The sequence below is a fragment of the Cupressus sempervirens genome, chromosome 11 (genome assembly GCF_028749045.1).
Source record: "Cupressus sempervirens isolate cs-2001-9-10 chromosome 11, ASM2874904v1, whole genome shotgun sequence".
In the NCBI taxonomy this organism is placed as follows: Eukaryota; Viridiplantae; Streptophyta; class Pinopsida; order Cupressales; family Cupressaceae; genus Cupressus; species Cupressus sempervirens.
The window spans coordinates 45,222,847-45,245,376 of NC_143128.1; the positions used below are offsets into that span (position 1 = coordinate 45,222,847).

The window sequence follows — 22,530 nt, forward strand, 5'->3', positions numbered from 1 at the left end:
AATTACTTCCTATATCATAAAATTACAAATAATTTCAGAATTATAAACATATTTTCTTCATTAATAACTTTTGTACTACTACACCTTGCACCTCATTTGATCCAAGCTCTAGTATTATTGTTATTTTTAATTTGGTTAAAATAGGCGAAGCCGAAACTCATCATTTCTGCGGGTAAATACCAAATAAAATAGCTGGACGCCAAACTCAATTGAAATCAGCGAAAATAAATAATAATAATAAAAACAGATTCAATATTAAATTGAACACATAACAAAATATTATAATAATAATAATAATAATAATAACAAACCCCAAAGATGATATAAGAAGGGTTTTCCTCGCACACTGCAGGCGGTTTAATTACGCTCGGTGAAGCGGATGACTGTTCTTCCGCTCGGAAAATCTGAAGAAGAACCCAGGAGAAGAAGGAAACCTTCACTAAAGTTCTTTAAAGAATCTCAATATCAACAAATCAGCATTTCGATACCCAGATTTCCTCGAAGAGAAAAAAAAACTTGCTGCAGAATTGACATTTTACAGTTTTAATTTTTCTTTTTGGGTTTCTTCGGCTTTATTACAATGCATTAATGTCTCACTTAAAACGGCCCATTATCAGCGGGGGCAACAGCAACAGCAACAGCAACAGCATTGGTGGTAGTCCAGCAATGAAAAAACCTAAGTCACAGCAGTCTGTTATGTACTCTTTCGATAAAAATGGCGTTCAACATTATGCTTCGGCGGAGGATGGGATGCTTGTGGATCTCAAGAACGACGGGTCCTCTGCGTCTACGACCACCACCGCTGCTAATTTGTCGCGGAAGAAGGCTAGCCCACCGCAGCCCGGAAAAAAGCTGGTTATCAAACCCTTCAAAGGTAGGGTTTTGTTTTGTCGAGGATTTTTTCTCTTTGAAAGCCCTGTTCAGTGTGTTTTCTCCGTTCATTATAAGCTTGCCTAAATCGCGGTTGTGTCGGCTTCTGTTTAATTTTCCTTTTTTCTGTTCAAATTGGCATGGTTCATACACTGCGAAATTTCAAATCCTGGAGACTCTATTTTAGAACGAGAAATACGAAAAGAGATTGAATTTAAACTATATATCTTAAAAGACCGCGTCAATTAGATTACACGAAATTATAGAATATCAGCAATTATGATGTTTTTATAGCTCTTTACCTGTGCTTCTAAGTATAACTCTATTAAATGTGCTTTTGTATATATCCTACGCCTGCCTTAATTGCTAGTGTCTTGGTTTTTGTTTATTCTCAGGCAAATTGGCATGGATTCATAAATTATTGAATTTTTAAACATAAAATCTCTACTCAGAAGGAAGATGTATAATGAGAGCATAAGCAACACCACAAATGAATTTTTCTGAACTGGAGTTCATAAGATCTACAGAAACTTGAGTGTGTTTCTTAGTTCATCTTATGACTACCTGAATCTGATTAGTCTTGGTTTTGCTTATCTTTTTGAATTTCTTTTGCCGAATTGTGATACATCTGCTTCAAATTACTGGATTTTAAATCCTAGAAACTCCGATTAAGAGTGAGAAATGTGAGTCTAGAATGCGCATGAAGTACACTACAAACGAACATTATTTGCACTGCAAATGATTCCCTGTTCATAGAACTTCTTGAAATTGTAACTTTTGGTTCACTGCAGCATATAACGCCCAAGTTGGAGTGAGGGCTGGATAACTGTGGAGTTAATTTTTTTTCTTTACTCTGCACTGTGTTCAGTTGCAGAGAGTATTTTCTTATAATTTAAGGGTCAATTTCTGATAAATTGATGTGATATTCAAAGCTTGAAAATTCTTAAATCTAGGGTTTGAATGAAATCTAATTTTGTTAAGGTTAGCTAAAAGTTGTGTGTTTTATGTTTGTTCCATGTTGAATGAGTGATGCTGATTTTTGCTTAATTTTTCATTTTGCGGTCCAATTCACATGAAGTGGAAAAAAACATGGCAGATCCAAAATTTCTTTGTGCTGTATTGAATTGAATTTAGTTGTTAAATCATTTTGAGTCACCATAAATTATAAATGCTACAATTACTAGATCTAAAGTACTAGTTAAGAGGAAAGGAAATGGGTGAAAGTGAGCAAAGATGCTTACCATTTCCAATATGTTATATTGATGATTTTGGCCTTAAATTAGGACATGTTGGTTGAAGCAGGGATCTGTTTAACTGTTGGGTTAATTTGCTTTGCATTATTTTTGGGCTAAAAAGTTTTATCAATTTGCAGGGAACCTGTGACATGAAAAATTCAACATTTCAAGCATCCACACTCTACAAAAGACTTAGATACAAGTGGCTTAATGAATTAATGACTCGGATACAAATGGATTAATCAATTAATGTCTGGTTTCTGTTATTAATTAATATTTTTAAAATTTAAAGCTCAGATCTGCTTTCTCTCTCTTTTTAAAACCTTTTTTCTCTTTATTACATGACCTCTCTGTTAATTTTCAGCCCAGAAATAATAGATTATCAGCAATAAGGAAAGCAAAGCAGATACGATATATGCTACAAGGTACCCTAGGAAAACCCTTCCACCTAAAGGAAAAAACCCAGCCACACAACAAATATCTCTTTATTGTTAATAAAATGTTCAAGTGTACAATGCATTTTGCTTGGTGTGTTATATATAACAAATAGAGATATTGGAAATGCTAGTTATGAAATGATATTTCAATATAACAAACCAAATATAGTTGAATATAGAAAATTGAAATGTGATTCACGAACCATAAGTTCAAACTTGAAACTTGTAACTTCATAACCATTATCAATGACCGTTGAACTTAGTAACTTACTCGTAGTAAAATTTTTAAACATAATAATGATAATGATAAATGAAAAATATAAATCATACATAGTACCATGTATGTCAACCATTGACTATCAAATGACAAAGATGAAAGATTCAAAATTCATTGTTCAAATATGATATATCATATTGACGCTCATGATGACAATGAGCCTCGCATGCAACAGTGAAATGAAATAATGTATCACGGCCATATCAAAGTGAGTACAACAAACAAAATGTCAATAATGAGAATGTAATCATCCCAAGCGCTCTATAATCATCCCCTATACCAAAGTCCTCATCACTAGAACTACTAGATTCCTCATGGGTAAGATCCTGATCTTCCAAAGGAGCACCGACTAGCCCTACATTGATTTCTGTTGCATCGTCATCCTCATCAATCTGAGCCAAATCCTTTGGCTCTACATCTCATCATGCTGCTGGGGCATGTCTTGTGATCTTTGAGCTGCAAGAAACCATGTACAACAACAAACTTCTTTGCTCTCTTAGAGGTAAGTTTGTTCCTCATAACAAAGTGGATGAAGCTATAGGTGGACCAGTTCCTCTTGAGAAAACAAAGATAAAAGTTACAACTTATAAACAAATGTTCATACAATTTGTGACAAATAATAAATGATAGATCAATGAATCATAAATCAGTAAAGTAAAACTCTTAAAGTTAAGATTATAAAGGGGTGGGACTACAAACATGAGAAAGCAATTAGATGGCTAGTGAGGTGATTTTGACTTCTATGATCCATGACATTTTCACCAGAAAATGGGATTCTTTTGTGCCTTAATTTTGAGATCTGCCTTTGCAATATTCGAGTATCCTACAAGTTACAAGTTTACAACATAATATTAAAATAAGTTATAACTAATAATTAAAAGAACTTGTAATTATAAAGAACTTAGAACATTGAATCAAGAATTAAGGATGACTTGTAAGATTGGCAAATTTCGACTACTCGATGTGAATCTCACTAGCAGTCTCAGTATTATGCATCTTGGCAATGCATCGAAAAAAGTATGGGCCCTTGGTGCATGTGGCAATAATGTTGATGAGTGGATGATGACTAATGTCCATCCACTTATCCATGATAATGCCGCAACCTGACTCCATTCAACATGCCTTCATTTGCTCCATCAAGATCCAACCTTGTCATAGGCCCTATCCAACACTGTAGTCCTCAACTTGTCGTCACCTGGTGGGAAATATGATTGCCCTTCATCTTTCGCTGTCGTGGATTTCATCCTTACAAAATAGGGAGATCGAGCCACATGCATTGGGATGCCATTGGCAAAGAAGGAATCATCCATGACATCATCTAATCGCTCCCATGCGTGCATGTTAAATAACTCAACAATGGGGTTACTACCACTAGGACTTGTACTTGCTTTCCGTTTCCCTTGCTGCTATCCCCTGCTAAATTGTGTGCAGGTGAAGAAAATGATGGTTTAGGTGACGTAGACCCCATTCTCTGATGCAAAATATTTGTAGATGTATCTTGTTGCCCCTGTAACTTCTGTATTTTTTGTACCAGTTGCCTAGTAGCCAAAGATTTAGGCACTGGGACTGCAGTATCATTAAGAATGCCCCATAGTTTGTTCACTTCAATTCTGTATTTCGCATTCTTAGAATTTGCCAAGAATAGGCATGAGCTCACTCCATAATTAGTCCAAAAAAGGTGTGCATGAACTCTCATAATGCTGCCAAACCATTCTACGCCACAAATATTACACTTCCATTTTAGTGTGCCACCACCTGAAGCTATAGGGTGTGTAATTCTCGTAGTAAATTGTTTTAGAGGGGACTTTGGATCATAAGGACCCCTAGCAAACTTTGCCAAAATCTATGAAGGGCAATCAATAGAAGGCATCCTTGGTGCAACATAAGGAGGCTCTACATCAGCTCCATGATCACTTCCTTTAGGCTCAAGCTTAGGCTCATACTTAGATGCACTTCCCTCATTAATTTCCATGTCTTCTACACTCTAATTGAATTGCATTTCGTAAATTGCATTTCACAAGATAAAAATGATTATGAATCATGATATATTTCAGCCTAAGTAATAAATAATTATTTAAAAAAACATTAAAACAATTAAAACTTTAGAAATTTAGAAAAATAGTAAGCTTAATATGTTTAAGCCTATTTCAATAACATAAAATAAGAGCAAAAATCATAGAACAATATTAATAATAAAATAAAAAATAAAAAACAATAACACTGAAGTTTAGAACTATCTAATATCAACAAGATTCAAGAATCAAGATTCAACAATGAAACATTTGAAATTATTTTTTAAATGCAAAGTTGAAAGTAAATACTAAATATAAATTGTTTTCCAAAACAAAGAAATAGTGAAATAAAAAAAACCTACCTTGAATTTGATGAATTACTTGCATAATCAAATCTTCTTGCTCCTCTTGATCTTGTAATCCCTTGCAAGATCACTCACTAAGCTCTCACAAACTCCTAGAAGCTCTATTTCTCACTTTGCTCCTTGCTGCTCCAAAACAATGAAGTAGAAATGTGAAATGAAAATTAGGTGTATTGGCCTTATTAAACCTTGAAAGAGACCTCATGGGACTCACACCCAATTAGGGTTCCCATGTTAAAAAGACAACTCCAAAAGCTTTATTTCTATTTCGACTTTTTGACCATGGTGTCGGGGGCACCCTGTGCGCACCCACGCACTCGGAAAGCACCCACGTCCTTGTATCCTGTTCGGGTGCGTCGATTGGTGCAGTTGCAGTGCAGCTGAGATTTGACAATAGTTGTGGAGCTTGGGTGCGCGACATACCTGTTAATGTTGTGGCTTTAGTTGGATTGAATGGAACTAGAGATAATCCTTCTATGGCCATTGGTTAATCATCAATTAGACAAACTCTACCATATCTAGTTATATATGTATATTATATAGTATATAATATATTATATATAATGTATATATATGTTACATGTAATTATGTTTATATATATTATTGTTAATATATTGTCAAATGGTGATCAACTTATAATTTACCATATAGAGAGACATGTCTCCGCTTCTCATATTTATATGACATTCAAATCTGCATTTGGAACACACATAAATAAATGGTAGAGTTATTACATTTGCAGAAAACAATTTTATAAAACACAACATGGTATTAGAGCCAGGCTGCAAAAGCATCAGTGAACCATTAATACCATCGTAAAACATATGGAAAAGAACGACAATGAATATTGGTAGAGAGAACAGTTATTTTGATCTCGCACTTGGCATCTTACCATTCCCAAATTTGGTGGGAGCTATAGTTGGTGACGGGTTCTTGAAGTTAATGAAGCCACTGCACTTTTATATAGTGCTTCTAAATGTGGCGAATCTCTAAGAATTGAAGATGGATATTTTGGAGGTAATGGAAGTCCTGGTGAAGGAGTTCTTGGAGTTGGCGATAGAGGTTCTCAAGGCAATTGAGTTCTTGAAGTTGGTGATAGGTATGCTCAATGCAAAGGAGCTCTTGGAATTGCTGATAGAATTGGTGAAGATGACATAGCTCCTGAAATTGAGGAAGAAGTGCCTATTGTTGACAAAAAGCATCAAGATGTGTGTGTGGAATCAAAACATGGATAAATGGAAACAGATAATTCCAGACTTGTGGAATGTTTGACAATCCTTATTGCCAATTGTTCTCATGTCTTTGTCTATGATATCTTGCAATAGGTCCACATCATCAAGTCGTAAAATAGGAGCGTGCAAAGAAAATAACGCTCATTGCAAATTTAGTTACAAATTCCACCACCAACAAATAAAGGCTCAACACCTCAGATGTACAACACACGGGGTCAATCCCAACCAAATATATTATCACCAAATCAAACATATTGGGTTATGCGACATAAAGGGTGACCAGGCTAGCCATCCACCACGTGGAGGAGGCATCCACGTTGGATGTATACTTTATTAGGATGCCCAATTTGATGTTTGAGATAATGGTGGAGCGGTTTAAAAAAAGAAGTCTCAAATTTGTATTAATACTAAGTGCCAACATGGCCATGCGTATAGAGAAATAAGGGAATGAAAGCAATGTGGAGGTAGGGTCCACTGAATTTACGTATATGCAATGAAAACAAATACAAAGGACAACTAATAGGTTTTTGGCACTGACATAATCAATAGCGTCAAGGTGTCAACACGTGCAGTTGAAGGGATAATGCAAAGGCAGGCCCCACATACTAATAAGAAGTACATATATAATGTAAAAGACTTGCAAACTAAAGCAGCAAATAATAGGATTTGAATCTATATGACATGTGTAAGGGGAGAGCAATATCATTGGAAGATGAGTACCTAACGTCAATATAGACCACATTAGCATCGTGACTTTGCAAAAGGAAAACTTCAAAGAGGACTTAGGGGGACTTGCAGTGAAATGGACTTTATGGCTTCACATCGAATGGAAAGATACCCAACTCATAGGGCATAAGATCAATAAAAAAGGAAATAACGACATATTCGACAATCATATAAAATGACCACCCAAGCCACATATTATAATTAAACAACGATCTTAATAAGAGAACGACAAGTTTGTAATTTAGGAGTCATTTATTAGTTATGTATAGTTCAAAACACAGTTTTCCTTGAAGTAATACCATCTATTGAGGTGGCTGGATGATTAAGGTGAGACACTACCAAGTAGAGACTGAACAATGTTAATAGAAATTGATGGCTTAGAGGGCAGTGGACACATATATAAAGATTCAAAATAGGGCAATCTGTTAATCAATAGAACAGACAAGTTGTTTATTTCATATTATAACATGTTTTTTTTGGGTCAAATGTTTCTTAACACACTTATTATATTCATGTCTTGGCTTCTTGAGTTATCGCTGAGAAGTTTCTTAGTATAAGCATCACAAAATATCACATCTATGAATTTTGGCATGAAATACACAGAGGAGGCATTAGGTTGTAAGGAAGTTTCTATTGTGTGAAGTAGATGCAACTTTTAATTAAGAAGGAAGCCAACAAAATGAAGAAATCATTCTAAATGGAATAAAATATATTTGAGGTTGCTAATAACTCATTTCAACTTGTATATGCTTGTGCATAGGATGATATAAAATACTCAATGGTTGTAAATCTCTATAGTTAATGGATGTGATAATTGGAAGTAGTTATATGGTGGTTGTAAGTTGAATCAACTTCTCAATATGAAATTTCTGATGACAACAAGAAAGTTAATGAAGTATTATTTCATAGCCTATGAGAAATTAAAAAAAGAGGTCATGAATGATTTGTTGGGCTTGAACATGGTTCCAAATTTTTTAGACTTGCATCCCACACAAAAGGTTTGCATGAGCTTCCAGTAGGGCTGACTATTATATTCCTTTGGTGTACAAAGGTTACGATAATGAATTGAGAAAAAAATGTTGAAAATTTGCCTTTAGCCAACTGTGTGTACTTCTAGTTTTATAACCCATTATGCAGAGATTATACCCCTCAAATATTCTTGAAGTTTCAAAGATAATTAAATATGGTAGCAGGAGGAGATGCTCAATTTGGTCTCAACCAAGGAGAAGGAAGGCTCATTCGAGCCATAATTGAAATCAATGCGAGACCTTGCTTTAATCCTTTAAAATATATTGGAAATTCTTGAATTATATCTTTGAAATTGAGAAGTACTTTAATTTTGAAGGCACATAAGAAGATAGGAAGGTGAAATATGATCGTACGAAATAGGAACGGCAAGCATCCCTTTGGTGGGATCGTTTATATACAAATAAACATCAAAGAGGCAAGGAGAAAGTAAAGTCATTGGACTTGATAGTCACTGAAAACTCTATAAAGGGGAACGAGTGGGAACTTTTTACCGTGGGGGGAATAATAACCAATGTTCCATTCCCATTGTTTGACTAGTGCTTATATGGAGGTGATATCATTCGAAGTATGATTCAATAAGAAGTATCAATCACACTTATATTCTCTTGGTATGTGCACTGGCATCATATTCATGATGCCTACCAAAAGACAATGTTATATCCTAGAAGGATATGAGTTCTTTGATTTTTGTCACATGACAACAACTGAATGTAGTCTATCAGATAACAGGTAATCAAAATGTGATGCTCTCCATCATGACAAGTATCATAATCTCCGACACTCCAAGACAACAACTTAATGTAATCTATCATGATACATTCGTTATTATGATATCGGGCACTCCGTGACAACAACTTAAATGTAGTCAATCATGATAACAGGTCAAGCCATTGTTAAGATCGTCACCTTACAATAGCAACCTCACCAATACATCAATGAAAGATCATCACCTTTCATGACATAATCCACATTTAAAATAGTAAACCTAATGACATCCATCATGAACCAAGTCAAAGGGTGGATCCACCATAGCTGCTCCTAGAGGGTGGAACAAGAGTTTTCTCCTCAAGCTTCTCCCTCACGAAGAATGTATTACAAGGAATTTCACCTCGAACTTCTCCCTCTCAATCTATTGACTTTTTTCCATTCAAGGTTGCTTTTGATTGGAATGTTAGACTCACTCTGAATCTAATATCGACCTTCTTACCTCCTCGTACAAGTGTCGAACTTCCTCTTTATATAGAAGGATATTCATAATCTTAATCATCAAGGATATTTGCTTCAAGAGCCTCACTTTATCCACCCCAATCATCACAGACTAATGAATTCTAGATCACGACTTCTTTGGAGCTACTGTCATAAGATTGAGTCTGCACAATATCTGGTAGCATGTATAAAGTACCAATCTTCTTTTCCTACAAGAACAGCCCCAGACATAAGGGAAAAGATCAAGGCAGATAACTCTTATAGTATATATGGAAATACAATTAAGGGAGAGAATTCAGTGAGTAGACAAATGTAATACTCAAGAATAATAATAAATACTTATCTGCACATCAACATCCTTGATACAAGTGCTCCATTGAAGGTCCATATGCAACAAATCGTACAATAGCTCCTTCAACTTAATGTATCTGTGAGGTTACTATTGTAAGGTGACGATCACAACAATGGCTTGACCTGTTATCATGATTGACTACATTAAGTTGTTGTCCCAGAGTACCAAATATCATGATAACGAATGTATCATGATAGACTACATTAAGTTGCTGTCTTGGAGTGCTGAAGATTATGATACTTGTCATGATGGAGAACATCACATTTTGATTACTTGTTATTTGATAGACTACATTCAGTTGCTGTCATGTGACGGAAATCAGATAACTCATATCCTTCTAGGATGTAATAGTCTTTTGGTAGGCATCATGAATATGATGCCATTGCACATACCAAGAGAATATAAGTGTGATTGATACTTCTTATTGAATTGTACTTCAAATGATATCGAAAGATAACATCTAAGTTGATGGATATATGTTGATATCCTTAAATATGGCATTCCAAGAATATCGTATTGAGATGATATCTCTCTATATGCTTGAGAGCATGATGTATTCTATAACAATCCTCCCTAGCCAAGAGGGAGTGTTAATGTTGTAGCTTCAGTTGGATTAAATGGACCTAAAGATAATTCTTCTATGGTCATTGGATAATCATCAATTAGACAAACTCTCCTATATCTACTTATATGTATTATATATATATATATATATGTTACATATAATTATGTTTATATATATTATTGCTAATATATTGTCCAATGATGATTAACTTATAATTTACCATATAGAGACATGTCTCCTTTTCTCATATTTATATGAAATTCAAATCTGCATTTGGAACACGCAGATAGAGTTATTAAGTTTGCAAAAAAAAATTCTATAAAACTCAATAGTACCCGCATTTGAGACGTACGCGCACCCACTGCGGGTTGGTTTTACTTTGGGTGCATGTACCCGAGTAACACTGCTCTCAATATGATGCTTTTGTGGAATTTGTCAACATGACAAGAGGACAAGGCTCTTACATCGTAGATTCTCTCAAAATGATGCTGTCATGGAATCTCTCTACATGACATGCTTGCAAGGCTCACAACTAGCGTACCTCATGGACTCTCTCAACATGGCACTGTCATGAAAGCTCTCAACATGACTTTCAATTCCCATCATGAAATCTCTCAACATGATTACATCATAGACTCTCTCTACATGATGTTCACTATGATTTACTTCATAAGTGAAGGAGTTATTGGTCTTTCTTTTCAACTTTAATAATCTCACATGAATAAGAACTCATAATCAGCAAGAAAAGAAATCACAGTTGAGACTCTTTTCCAACAAGAGTATCAAGTTCTACAATACCAAAACATATGTAGCATGTATAAGTTTGGCGGGATTCTATAAGAACTCCCCAACTGAAATAACTTGATCATCATGAGAAGAACAATAGATGAATCCTCCCTGTGAAGCTAAAATATCTCCCTCCAAAGCAACATCCATACTACATAATCCCATTATGTCCTACAACCAATATAGATTATAAAATTAACTTTCAATGGTAAAAGCAATCACTATATATAATCAATATTTAAGAGATCTAATCATAAATACTTAACCTCTTTGTGGTCCAATCTCAACATGCACACATATATAAGAAGAGATTCTGACTTCGGCCACTACAACTAATGTAATGCTCATGGTATCAATATAAATTTCACTATTAAAACTTTGATACCAATACGGCATGGATAGAAAAATAGAACATAACAAAGTAATACTTTTCTCTAAGTGTGATGATCAAATAGCAAACATATGTTGAATTGTGCAGCTACTCTATACATATATCTGGAAACACACAACTTGAGCCCTTTTGGACTTTCTTTCATCTATATTAGATGCTTGATATATGCACCGATTTTTTTTTTTATGACAATAGATTTCAATATCACATAACTTGATTGCTCGATGCCTCTTCAATATCTGGTATCCACATGGACATGCCATTAAGCAGAGTCACTCAATTGTTGTGGAGAAAGAAAATGGGCAAATTAAAGATGACTTGTCAGGCTGTTACTTAGTAAAGATGTGCTTTGATAGCACTAAGACATGATACATCGTAACCATCATCCTCTTAAATATCTTCGATCCGATTGGACTTAAGTTGAAAGACTTTGTTCAAAACCCAAAGATGATGTGATGCGCTTTAAAGCTCTACTACCTTCTTCTTAGTATCTCGTATACGTTTCCATTGATCATTATGCTAGAATGGCCATAATATCCACCTTGCAAAGATTCATTGATAGGCCCAATATTTCTTTGTGGCTACATGATTTGCATAATCATGTAAAATAACATAGCGTTGTAGATCGACGCCTCTAGCCAAGACCATGCCTCACCTGCAGAGGCTATGTTGGTGGCTGTCCATTACGAGTTTGTACTTAGCTGTCACCTTTTTGATGAGGGGAGCTGAAGTCCAAGCTAGAACATTGGGGGTCTGGTAGCTGTCACATTTGACGTGGAGATTGAATATGACATTGCACATTGCTATTGCCTTGATCTCAGTCACATGCGAACGTCATTCCCAGTTTGCACTCGAAGGTGAGCGGGAAGGGGCCCAACGCACACGTAAAGAATTTGTCATAATATAGAAATGAATTTCAAACATAGTTGAGATCCTTAAGACTCTTGTCATATTTTCCTTGAAGAGTCAACCACACCAAAATGAGATTGAGAGATTCTCTTGGAAACTAAGCCTAGATGATATCCTTTTTGAACCAACAATTGCATTTCATGAATCAACGACACTCCAAAGCATAAGTTGATGACATAGATCGATCACATGGCCATTTTCCTACACACGATGCCATGTCATGACATTTACAATTCTCCTCTAAGCTCTATAAACACAGTGAATAGATACAACCAGTATGTGATAGGAACAATAGGTACATATGATTAGCAAACAAACATGACACAAATTATGATGAACAAACCAAGGGAAGATGCAATTGTGGTGGTACATATGATTGACCATTGCAAGGCATCTGTCTTGCCTCAAAACCCATATCAAACTCATCCTTACACAGCCTAATGATGGTGACCAAAAAATAACAGATAGCCAAACAAAATTGTGGCTGAAGAAGAATAGAACAGACACATATTGAAGATATAACTTTATTACTGCTATCTTACTAGGCTCTGATACCATGTTAAAGTTCAGCCCAGAAATAAGGGATAACCACCAATAAGGAAAACAAAAGAGATCAATATACACTAGAAGATACCCTGGGAAAACCCTTCCACTTTTAGGGAAAAACCCAGCCACACAACAAAATATCCCCTATTGATTAAAAAAATGTTCAAGTGTACAATGCATTTTGCTTGGTGTGTTATAACAGATAGAAAGACTCTTGATATTATAACCAAAGGTCTCTTCAATATCCCAAAACATGACTTCATATTCCAAATTCATGCCTCTATGCATGTTGTAAGACACGTCTCTATATTTAATATTATCTCAATTATAATTATTATCAGAAGTGTCCTCTTCAGCTGAAGGGTGACCATAACGACCATATTCCTAACATAGATAAAGATCTCCATCACAGCTAGAATCCTCAACGCTGTTCGAATTTGATATGTTACTGATTTTCAAGTTCTATAAACTCTTTATGTTATATTATCAAATTAGAATAGAAGCAGTGCAATAATTAGAACCTTTAACAGGAATGCACACAAGAAAACTAGACACAGATTTACCTTGGGAAAACCCTCCTACTCGAGGGAAAAAGCCAGCCACTCCCAAAAGATAGATTCTTTATTTAGATCTCAAAATAAATATACGCATTCTTGCTTATGATTGAAGTCTCCAAGCAGTCAATTAGTGAGATTGACTTTTTCTCTATCAAAATGTCTCCCAATCTTTTAATAAAACAACTAACAAAGTAGTGTTAAATTTTCAACCAGAATAACATAAATGCAATATAGAGAAAAAAAGAAAAACATAAGAACAAATGATTCGATTATGTATCCTGAGAAAATCCTTGTACTTAAGGGAAAAACCCAGCCTTTGTTTACCGTATTGGTAAAATAAATCAATGCATACGAACAACAGAACTCTTTGATTATTCGCATATGCCAGAACATTACATTATGCTTGATAAGATGAATGATTAATGATAAAAAATGATTTACAATGATCCCAGATGGGATATAAATACTATCCGCCGAACCTTCCCAAAGGAGTTTGTCGCCCACAAGCATTATGTCCGCTATAAACTATTTACCCGTCGGCTAGAAACACCAACGAAAATCACCTCGTCGGCTACAAAAACATCAACGACAGTCACCCCGTCGGCTACAGAAACACCGACGACAATCCAGTCAGCTGACACCATCCCCCCAAAAAGAAAAGTCATCTCTTGACGACAATTACAAAATATCTTGATAGCCACCCGTGCTGCTTTCTCTACTTCCAACACTAGGTCCACTGAGCTAAGTGTCACTGTACTACCTTCTGGATGACCCACTCCTCCCGAGCTCTCTATGCATCCACCAAGATAGCCTCTCGACCAACACCTACTCCCAGTGCCTCTAGTACATAGACACTCCATGCTTGTAGTAGCTTCAAGTTTTCTCAACTGGTCAGACTTATGACTGATATCTGCAACGACTGGGGGTCTTGCCCCGGCGGGGTTGAGGGGCAGCACCCCCACTAAGGCCAAATTAGCACTCTGAAACCCACACAAAAATGCACGGAACAGACTATTTCTGACATTTTCTGCCAATTCCACACTCTTTCTGGCAACCGCTGTTGCTTCCTCTTCCCTTTGGCATCATCTGCTACTCATTCCGAACAATTTGAATCTGTCGTTGTTTTTTTTTTTTAAAGAAAACCCCTCACACCCATCTTCTACATAGAGTCGAATACTTTCTCCTCCGCAAATGAGAAACAAAACTCCAACAATCTTTCGCTGAAACATCTCCTCCAGCAATGAGAAACACAAAATTATGAGAATCACAGTGGATGTATTCTAATACTGCTCCTTATAGACGAACGAGCAAGAGCACAATTAGTATTGGTGCTAAAAGGAAACAATTGTCAGCATCTGAACACCCCTGGTAATGCTATCAAACAGAAATTCAAGTAACCATCGCACTCCAGGACTAGTTGTCTCATTAGTTCCAGAAAATCGATAATGACTTTTCATACCCCACTGAGAACATCTTCAGCCTCAGCGACGATCAGGGCAAAATCCAAATCTTCGAACATATTCGATACCTCTTTGTGTTCTGCTCTTTTCACTTCCAATGCATTGATTTGTTTAGCCACTGCATCGGTCTGGGATGCACTATTAAAAGCTGCGTGGAAAAAATATTGGAAAACAACTCCGCGGCTAAAGACAAGCTCGTAGATACTTCCGTGGACAGACAAGGCCGACGCGGGTTGACCGTGGGGTAATCTCCTGTGGAGAATGTGCCCGTGGGCTATCTCCTGTGGAGAGTTACCTGTTGACATGTTTGCGAACAGACAAGGCCGGCGGGGGTTGACCGCGGGGTAATCTCTCGCAGAGAGTTGCCTGCGGGGTCTCTCCCGCGGCCTACTCAGCTTGTGCAAATTTTTATTTTTATTTTTCCATCAATTTAAAAAAAAAAAAAAAAGAATAGCGCCTCAATTTTGCCTCCAAGCGTCGCCATTCCGCAACGATGACGACGAAGGAGCCCTCAGATCATTCGGCGACAACTTCTTCAGTGACGGCGACAGCGTCAGATCATTCTGCAACGACTTCTTTGATGGCGATAGCGATGGTGATGAAATCTTCTAGGCGCGGTATGTTTTCAATTTGGACTTGTTGACTGCCTGAGGGATCTCTTCCCCGTCCAAGGTTGACAATTTAATTGCTCCATTGTCGCCGACTTCTCAGATTTGGTATGGTCTAACCCATCTAACTTTGAACTTCCCTGGCTTGATTTCATTCCAACCGTCGTACTTGAGTACCGATTGCCCCGACTGAAACCTGTTGGGTTTATCATGACATGCCTTATGCCTGTTCTGTGTCACCTCCGTCGCCCACTGTGCCTGCGGTCGTCGCGCATCTAGATTATTTTGTTTCTGTTGGCACCCTTCAACTAATTTTATGGTACGATGCATTCTTTTCCTCTTGTACAGTCCGTTCATCGTGTACCGGATGACGGAATTTTTCTTTTTTCTGGGTTTGTATTGTATGTCCTTCCCCTCTTCAGCCATAACCTCCTTTGCGTCATCTGCTTCTCTGTATTCCTTCGGACACTCATTTTTCTCCTTTTTCTCACCTTCGTTGACCCTTAGCATATTACAACTCGGAAAGAGTTTGTAGTCTTCTATTTGCTAGTGGTAAAGGCCATTCACCGAGTCTAGGTCATCATCATTCGATCCTCCTCCTAGTGTCAATACTCCTTCGTCGTCCGGTTCCATTCTCCTCTTTCCTTCATCGTCATTTCTTTCGTCATCATTTGTCGCCTTCACCTTCTGAGTCTGACGATGCTGCCTCCTCACCTACTATTTGTGTGTGCAGGTCAATTATAAATCTTTTGCCTCCGCGCTCCATTGACAGGGTATTTCGTTTCCAATCATGTTTTGCTTTTGCTTGCACCAACCAATTCCGTCCCAGAATAGCATCATATCCTTTTCTTTTCAATGGAATGACTACGAAATCCAATAAAAATGGCTGTGTTCCAATAGTTACCGGTTGCGCCCTTAAGGTTCCCAATGGTTTGATCCCGTGCTGGTCTGCCGTGAGCAATTGGAATGTAGGTGGCCACAACGTCCCAACTTCTTCCAAGTATCCTCCGGCAACACATTCACGCCGGACCCTCTGTCGACAATTGTGTCTGTCAGAACATTTTCCAAAATCCCCATCTCGACGACTACCGAATGCCATCCTGATGTGAGTGCCAGCAGCATTGGGTTTGTTGCCGTCGTTGGACTATTGTCCCTTCTTGTGTCCTTCGTTGCTTTTGGAAATGGTGTATGATTCAGAATGGCCGTCCGTAACTGGGGCATTGTGAGAAGGTCACTTATCTTGACCGGTATCTCCGTTTGTAAGATCTGTCGTACAATGTTTTGTTTTGCGAAGTTCCCTGCCAAGGTGCCGGTGATGTCCTTCAACTGAGATGTCCCTGCGGACGATGCCTTTCCAATTTTCGCTTGCACTTACCCCAATTTTCTTTTTTCCTCTACTAGCAGTTTTGCTTGCCTCCGCGTAATTGCTAGAACCTCCTCTTCATCCGTGCCGACAGTGATCCAGTTTACTCCAGACTTTGGGCACTTGGCATCTTCATGGTTGCCGGGTTTGCACCATCTGCATAATAATTTCGGTGTGTTTGCCGCTGTACAATCCTACGCAAAATGACACCACAAATTACATGCTCGGCATTGAACGATCGGTCGTTCGTTTGCATCATACTGGGTTCGACTTCGGCTCCCATTATTATTGTTATTGTTCGCATTGTTGTTGTTATTTTGCCCTCTGTTATTATTCTTGTACCCTCCGGATGTGGCACCTGTGCTATTCGTATTTTCGCTACTGCTCGACGGGGAAGCCTCCTGTGTAAGAAGCACCTGCGGAGATCCTCTTGTCTTCATGTTAAAGGGGCACTCTTTTGTCGAATGGCCCATGATCTGACAAATGTCACAAATTGGTTCTTTGGACACGATCCTTTAGTATGACCGTCGGTTTTACACTCCGTGCACCACAGCTCACTACCTTTTGACTCCTTCTGTATGTTTTTAAACTCCTTCATCATGTGGATCATGTCCTTTTGTAGGGCACGAACCTTCTTATTGTTGCCTTCATCGTCGTTGCTATCACCTCTGGTAGGCTCGTCGTCATCCGAATCAAATGAGTTAGTCTTCGTCTTCTTCTTTGTCTTTAGCTCACTTTCGAGGTCTAATGCTCTGTTATAAGCTTCTGTATATGACGACGGTGGCACAATTTTCATTTTCCTCCGCAACTTCGAGCGTAGGCCTTCTACGAACCATCTTTTCTGAAGTTCGTCCGCCGGCTTACTTTTCATTTTGTTTATCAACTCTTTTAATTTCCTGGCGTAAACACGGATGGTTTCTTTCTTCCCCTGCTTAGTATTGAAGATCTCTGCTACAATTTTATTATCATCTCGCAACAGTTTAAATTTTGCTAGAAACTTCTTTTTAATGTTATCCCAATTGTTTAGCTTTTGTGGATCTGTATCAGTGAACCAATCAATTGCTACGCCCCGTAGGGTGGCCGAAAATTACCTCATCCAGTCGTCTTCATCAGTTATCCCATTTGCCTTCCAAATCGTTTCACATGTTTTGCAATGTCGAATGGGATCGATCGTACCATCGCCATTGAACTTCGACAGTTTTTCTTTTGGTCCCACCATCATGATTGGTTTCTGTAAACAGGCGTTGCTCGGTCCTACAACATTGGCGCTCTTTACTCCCACACCGGCGGACTGGTCTTCCACACCAGCGGACTGCACTCCCACACCAGCGATCTGCACTCCCACATTGGCGGACTGTTCTCCCCCACCGTTAGACTCAACAGCTACAAACCTTGGTGAAGAAGGGTGTTCTCAAGTTGTCTCCCGCTGAAGTGTATCCTGGACGAAGAGGTCACTCCACGCTCGTGCTCCCTCGGCACTTCGAGCCGTGTGAGTCGATACTTTTCCATCTGAATTCTCTTCCCTCAGCGAACACAAATTCAAGAACTCCTCCTGTGCTTCTTCCACCAACTCCACCTGTTGTCAAGTCTCCTCCAACAATTCCTCCGCGCTCCTGTTTCTGTCAGCAATTTTTTGGAATCTCCTTCAGCACTCTGTGTGCTGTGCCAGAATTAAATATTCTTGTGCAGTACGGATTCCATCTTTTCCTTTGGCCTTATTTCAATCCTTGTTAAGCTGATTTGGCATTAATCTTCATTACTCCCACATTCCAGGTTCATAGGGCAATGACGCCAAATGTTTACTGTACTGGTAAAATAAATCAATGCATACAGATAATGGAAACACGAACAACAAAACTCTTTGATTATTCGCATATGCCAGAATATTACATTATGCTTGATAAGATGAATGATTAATGATAAAAAATGATTTACAATGATCCCAGACGGGATATAAATACTATCCGCCGAACCTTCCTGAAGGAGTCCGTCGGCCACAAACATTATGTCCGCTACAAACTATTTACCTGTCGGCTAGAAACACCGACGACAATCACTCCGTCGGCTACAGAAACACCAACAACAGTCACCTTGTCGGCTACAGAAACACCGACGACAATCCAGTCGGCTGACAGCCTCGACCAAAAATAGATATTTTTTATTGAGAGTTTAAACTCCTTGTCCAATGATCTCAAGCTTGTGATTGATCACATTTAACTATCAATCACAATGCTATGCAAATGCAGAATATAAAATGCTCCAAGTATCTTGCAGACACCTTCAACAATTTGAACATTTTACACATGTAAAATTGATCATACACGATCATACACAGAGTGACTTTGTTGCATATATGATGTACACATTACAGAAGGTATAATCTAATTATCTATATACTGAAATCACAGATCTCTCCAGACACTGGGATCTCTACATTTTCTACTATCATAAAACCTTATCATATATGTCTCCTGTCATTTTGCTTGAAATAATATGATCTCATAACCTGTCTCGAGTCACTGCCAATCCAAAATAAGATCAACAGAACACAAATCGACTATGCGAAGAAATCCAAAGAGACATGCGTTACGCAGCAATGAACTGTCTATAGTTAAGATACAAACACGTTTTCGGCTTGCACAAACACAAATCCGCATGGCACACAAGCACGAGCCAACCAACAATTAAGAAGAGGCATGATTAATATAAGAACCGATGATATAAATGAATCAGCAGCTTTAATGAAGGAACTGACAACAATAATATATGAACAGTCAGCATTTCCATTTCCATTAATCGGTGATATAATCTGCTAGCTCGTAAGACCTGTATGGTGTCAAGTAAGCAGACACAAGATACAAAGAATATAGAACACAATCACAAGTAAGAATAATCTTTCTTGCAGCTACAAAACTTGAACAGTCTATCTTAGCAAGAGAGAGTTATTCATATGACGAAGTGTGTCCCAACTTGACAAGCACAATGGAGGTTAAACCCAAAAACATCAATGACATAATTTCATGACAGATTTTCTCAACAAAATATTGTCATCTCAGCATGACATTCACCATGGCTACTCCCAAAGGGTGATGAAATTGATGTAGTTTCACATATGACTTCCAGCATGGCCACTCCCATAGGGTCGACCCACCATGGCTACTCCAAGAGGGTGGAACAAGGACTTTCACTTCAGACATCTCTTGCAGGGAAGAGCTTATTAACATAGGATTCAGCTCGAGCTTCTCTTGCAGATAAGAACTCATTAACAAGAGATTGCATCTTGAAATTCTCTCGCAGAGAATAACTCATTAACAAAGGACTGCACCTCGAACTTCTCTCAGAGAGAAGAACTCATCAACAAGGGATTGCACCACAAACTCATTTTACAAAGAAAAACTCGTCAAGGGATTGTATCTTGAACTTCTCTCGCTGAGAACTCATTAATAAGGGATTGCACCTTAAACTTCTCTCACAAAGAAGAACTCATTAAAGCACACAAAATATCAACTGAATGTTGAGACTCCCTTTTAACAAGGGCAGCATTCTCATAGTTTTGATTATCTCAAAGTTGGCTCCAACATATGCCATTAAGAGCTTTTGTAGTGACACTAGTACACAAGCTTGCTGATCCTCTGCACATTACTTGGCATTCTACATTTGTCAGTCAAAGCTCTCTTTGAATCTGATTTCTGCAGCTGAATAGTCTCCCCCCAAATGTCATTTATTCCTCTTCAAAGAAACTTATTGCAATAAAAAACTGAATATATTCTTTCTCTTTAATGAAGTTAGCTGCCAACAAGTCACTCCCATGTCTGCAAACAGCATTCCCATGTTCATTTTAATAGTCTGCATTACATTGCGTGTAATCTCTGATCGTCCAGTTGCTTCTCAGCTCGTCTTGCAACAAGAGAGATTAATAATAATTTATATAGTCAACCTACGATGAAGATAAATATATAGATCAATACTAAAAACATACACTATTTCCAGCATTATAACTGTTGAAGATTATAGCTGTGATAGAGATCTTTACCTCTGATATTCCCTTTTGTTGAAATTGAGAAAATGCCTCACACAATTTCCGGTGTTATAGCTGTTGAAGATTATAGCTGCGATAGATATCTTTACCTCTGATATTGCTATATGTTGAAATTGAGAAAATGTCTTTGTATTACATCAGCAGCTAGAAAAGAGATATATGATGATATTTTCAAGTGAGCACAACATGGCATCCAAGGTGTGTTAGGTGTCTCCCTCTAAATATCTGACATTTTATTATATAAAGAGACTTGTGTCATGTGAAGAGACATCCGTTTGGAAACATGAAGAGACTCACTTTTGAAATTGAAGAGACTTTCAATTATGATATGAAGAGTCTCATTTCAATATTGCTTTCTGTGATATGTCTGTATTCAATACTTACCTCTTTGTTGTCTAATCTTCCTCGAGAAGGATCTAAGCATGCACGCAAATAAAGATCAATACACAAGTATTCTTTTAACAAAATTAAATAATTCATAGTTCAACATTCGTACGATGATCATAGCACTGCATGCATACTATCTCACACAATGAGTACCAATGAACATCTCCTTAAAGAATACCTAATGTAAACATGAACAATCCTCAAGCTGAAACGATCATAAACAAGCTAAGAAGATATGTCCATAACTTGTGATGGTCTAAAAATATTCACTGTAATGATGATGTCTTGGAACACTAATGAGAGCAACTCCCCTTTACTAGATGGTTGAAAAGTTTTAGTATACCCTCAATCAATTAAAACAAAATGCCTAAAGTTGAATATTTCAAGGCTTTAGAGTAAGAATAATAGAATACAATTACAGATATGAATAGTGCAAAAGATAAATATTAATAGATGGTTTGATTGTGATTTTTAAATATATTGCAATCTAATCGTGAATAAATTGGGAGTAATCACTCCATCAAAATGGCTTTGACATTCTTTTCTAGAATTGTGATCCAATTTGGTTCAAATTGTCATCTTTCTGGTTCATGATCAATCATGTGTAAATGTCCACCAATGTCCTTGATTGAGACAAACAAAGGCTTCCTTGTGTCCTCCATATGCAGCAACCTACTTTTAATATGATACTAAGACATGAAGAAATTTATAGTTGATAGTTATTTCTGATAAATCAATATTACAAGCTATAAATCGCTTACAAACTAAGAATATCAGCACAACAAATTGATCAGAAAACTCACATTAGATATAGATGAAGAACAAATCCATAACATTTCTATGATATTAGACAAGTGAACTACATAAAACCAAGTGAAGGTAGTTATGCTGAAAAATTGAGAGTCATAGATAACTTTTAAAACTTAAAAAATTTCAAATATACTTTATTGGGCTAGGCTAGGGTTTACTCGGGTTTGTGCTGGATTTGGGTAGGGTCCCCCTAGTTTCATGTTGGGTTTAGGTAGGGTCTATGCCCAATTTTAGGGGTTTGTAGGTGCGCAAACCCCAACAAACTGATAGGGTTGGGTGTGGACCCTAATAGAAACCAACACAAACCCCCATGTGTACTCGTATTGGTTTTGCATCGGGACCTGGTTTGAGGGTCCAAGGCGCGAACTCA

General features: G+C 37.5%; 1 protein-coding gene across 1 annotated transcript in view; it reads left to right on the forward strand.

Annotated features, from left to right (window-relative positions):
• Nucleotides 1-350: 350 nt before the first annotated feature.
• Nucleotides 351-22,530, forward strand: part of CUL4 (cullin4) — a 55,937-nt gene continuing 33,757 nt past the window's right edge. Inside the window, exon 1 of the mRNA XM_089811925.1 lies at nucleotides 351-874. Coding sequence (XP_089668051.1) covers nucleotides 589-874 — 286 coding nt within the window. The 5' untranslated portion in view covers nucleotides 351-588. The remainder of the gene's footprint in view (nucleotides 875-22,530) is intronic.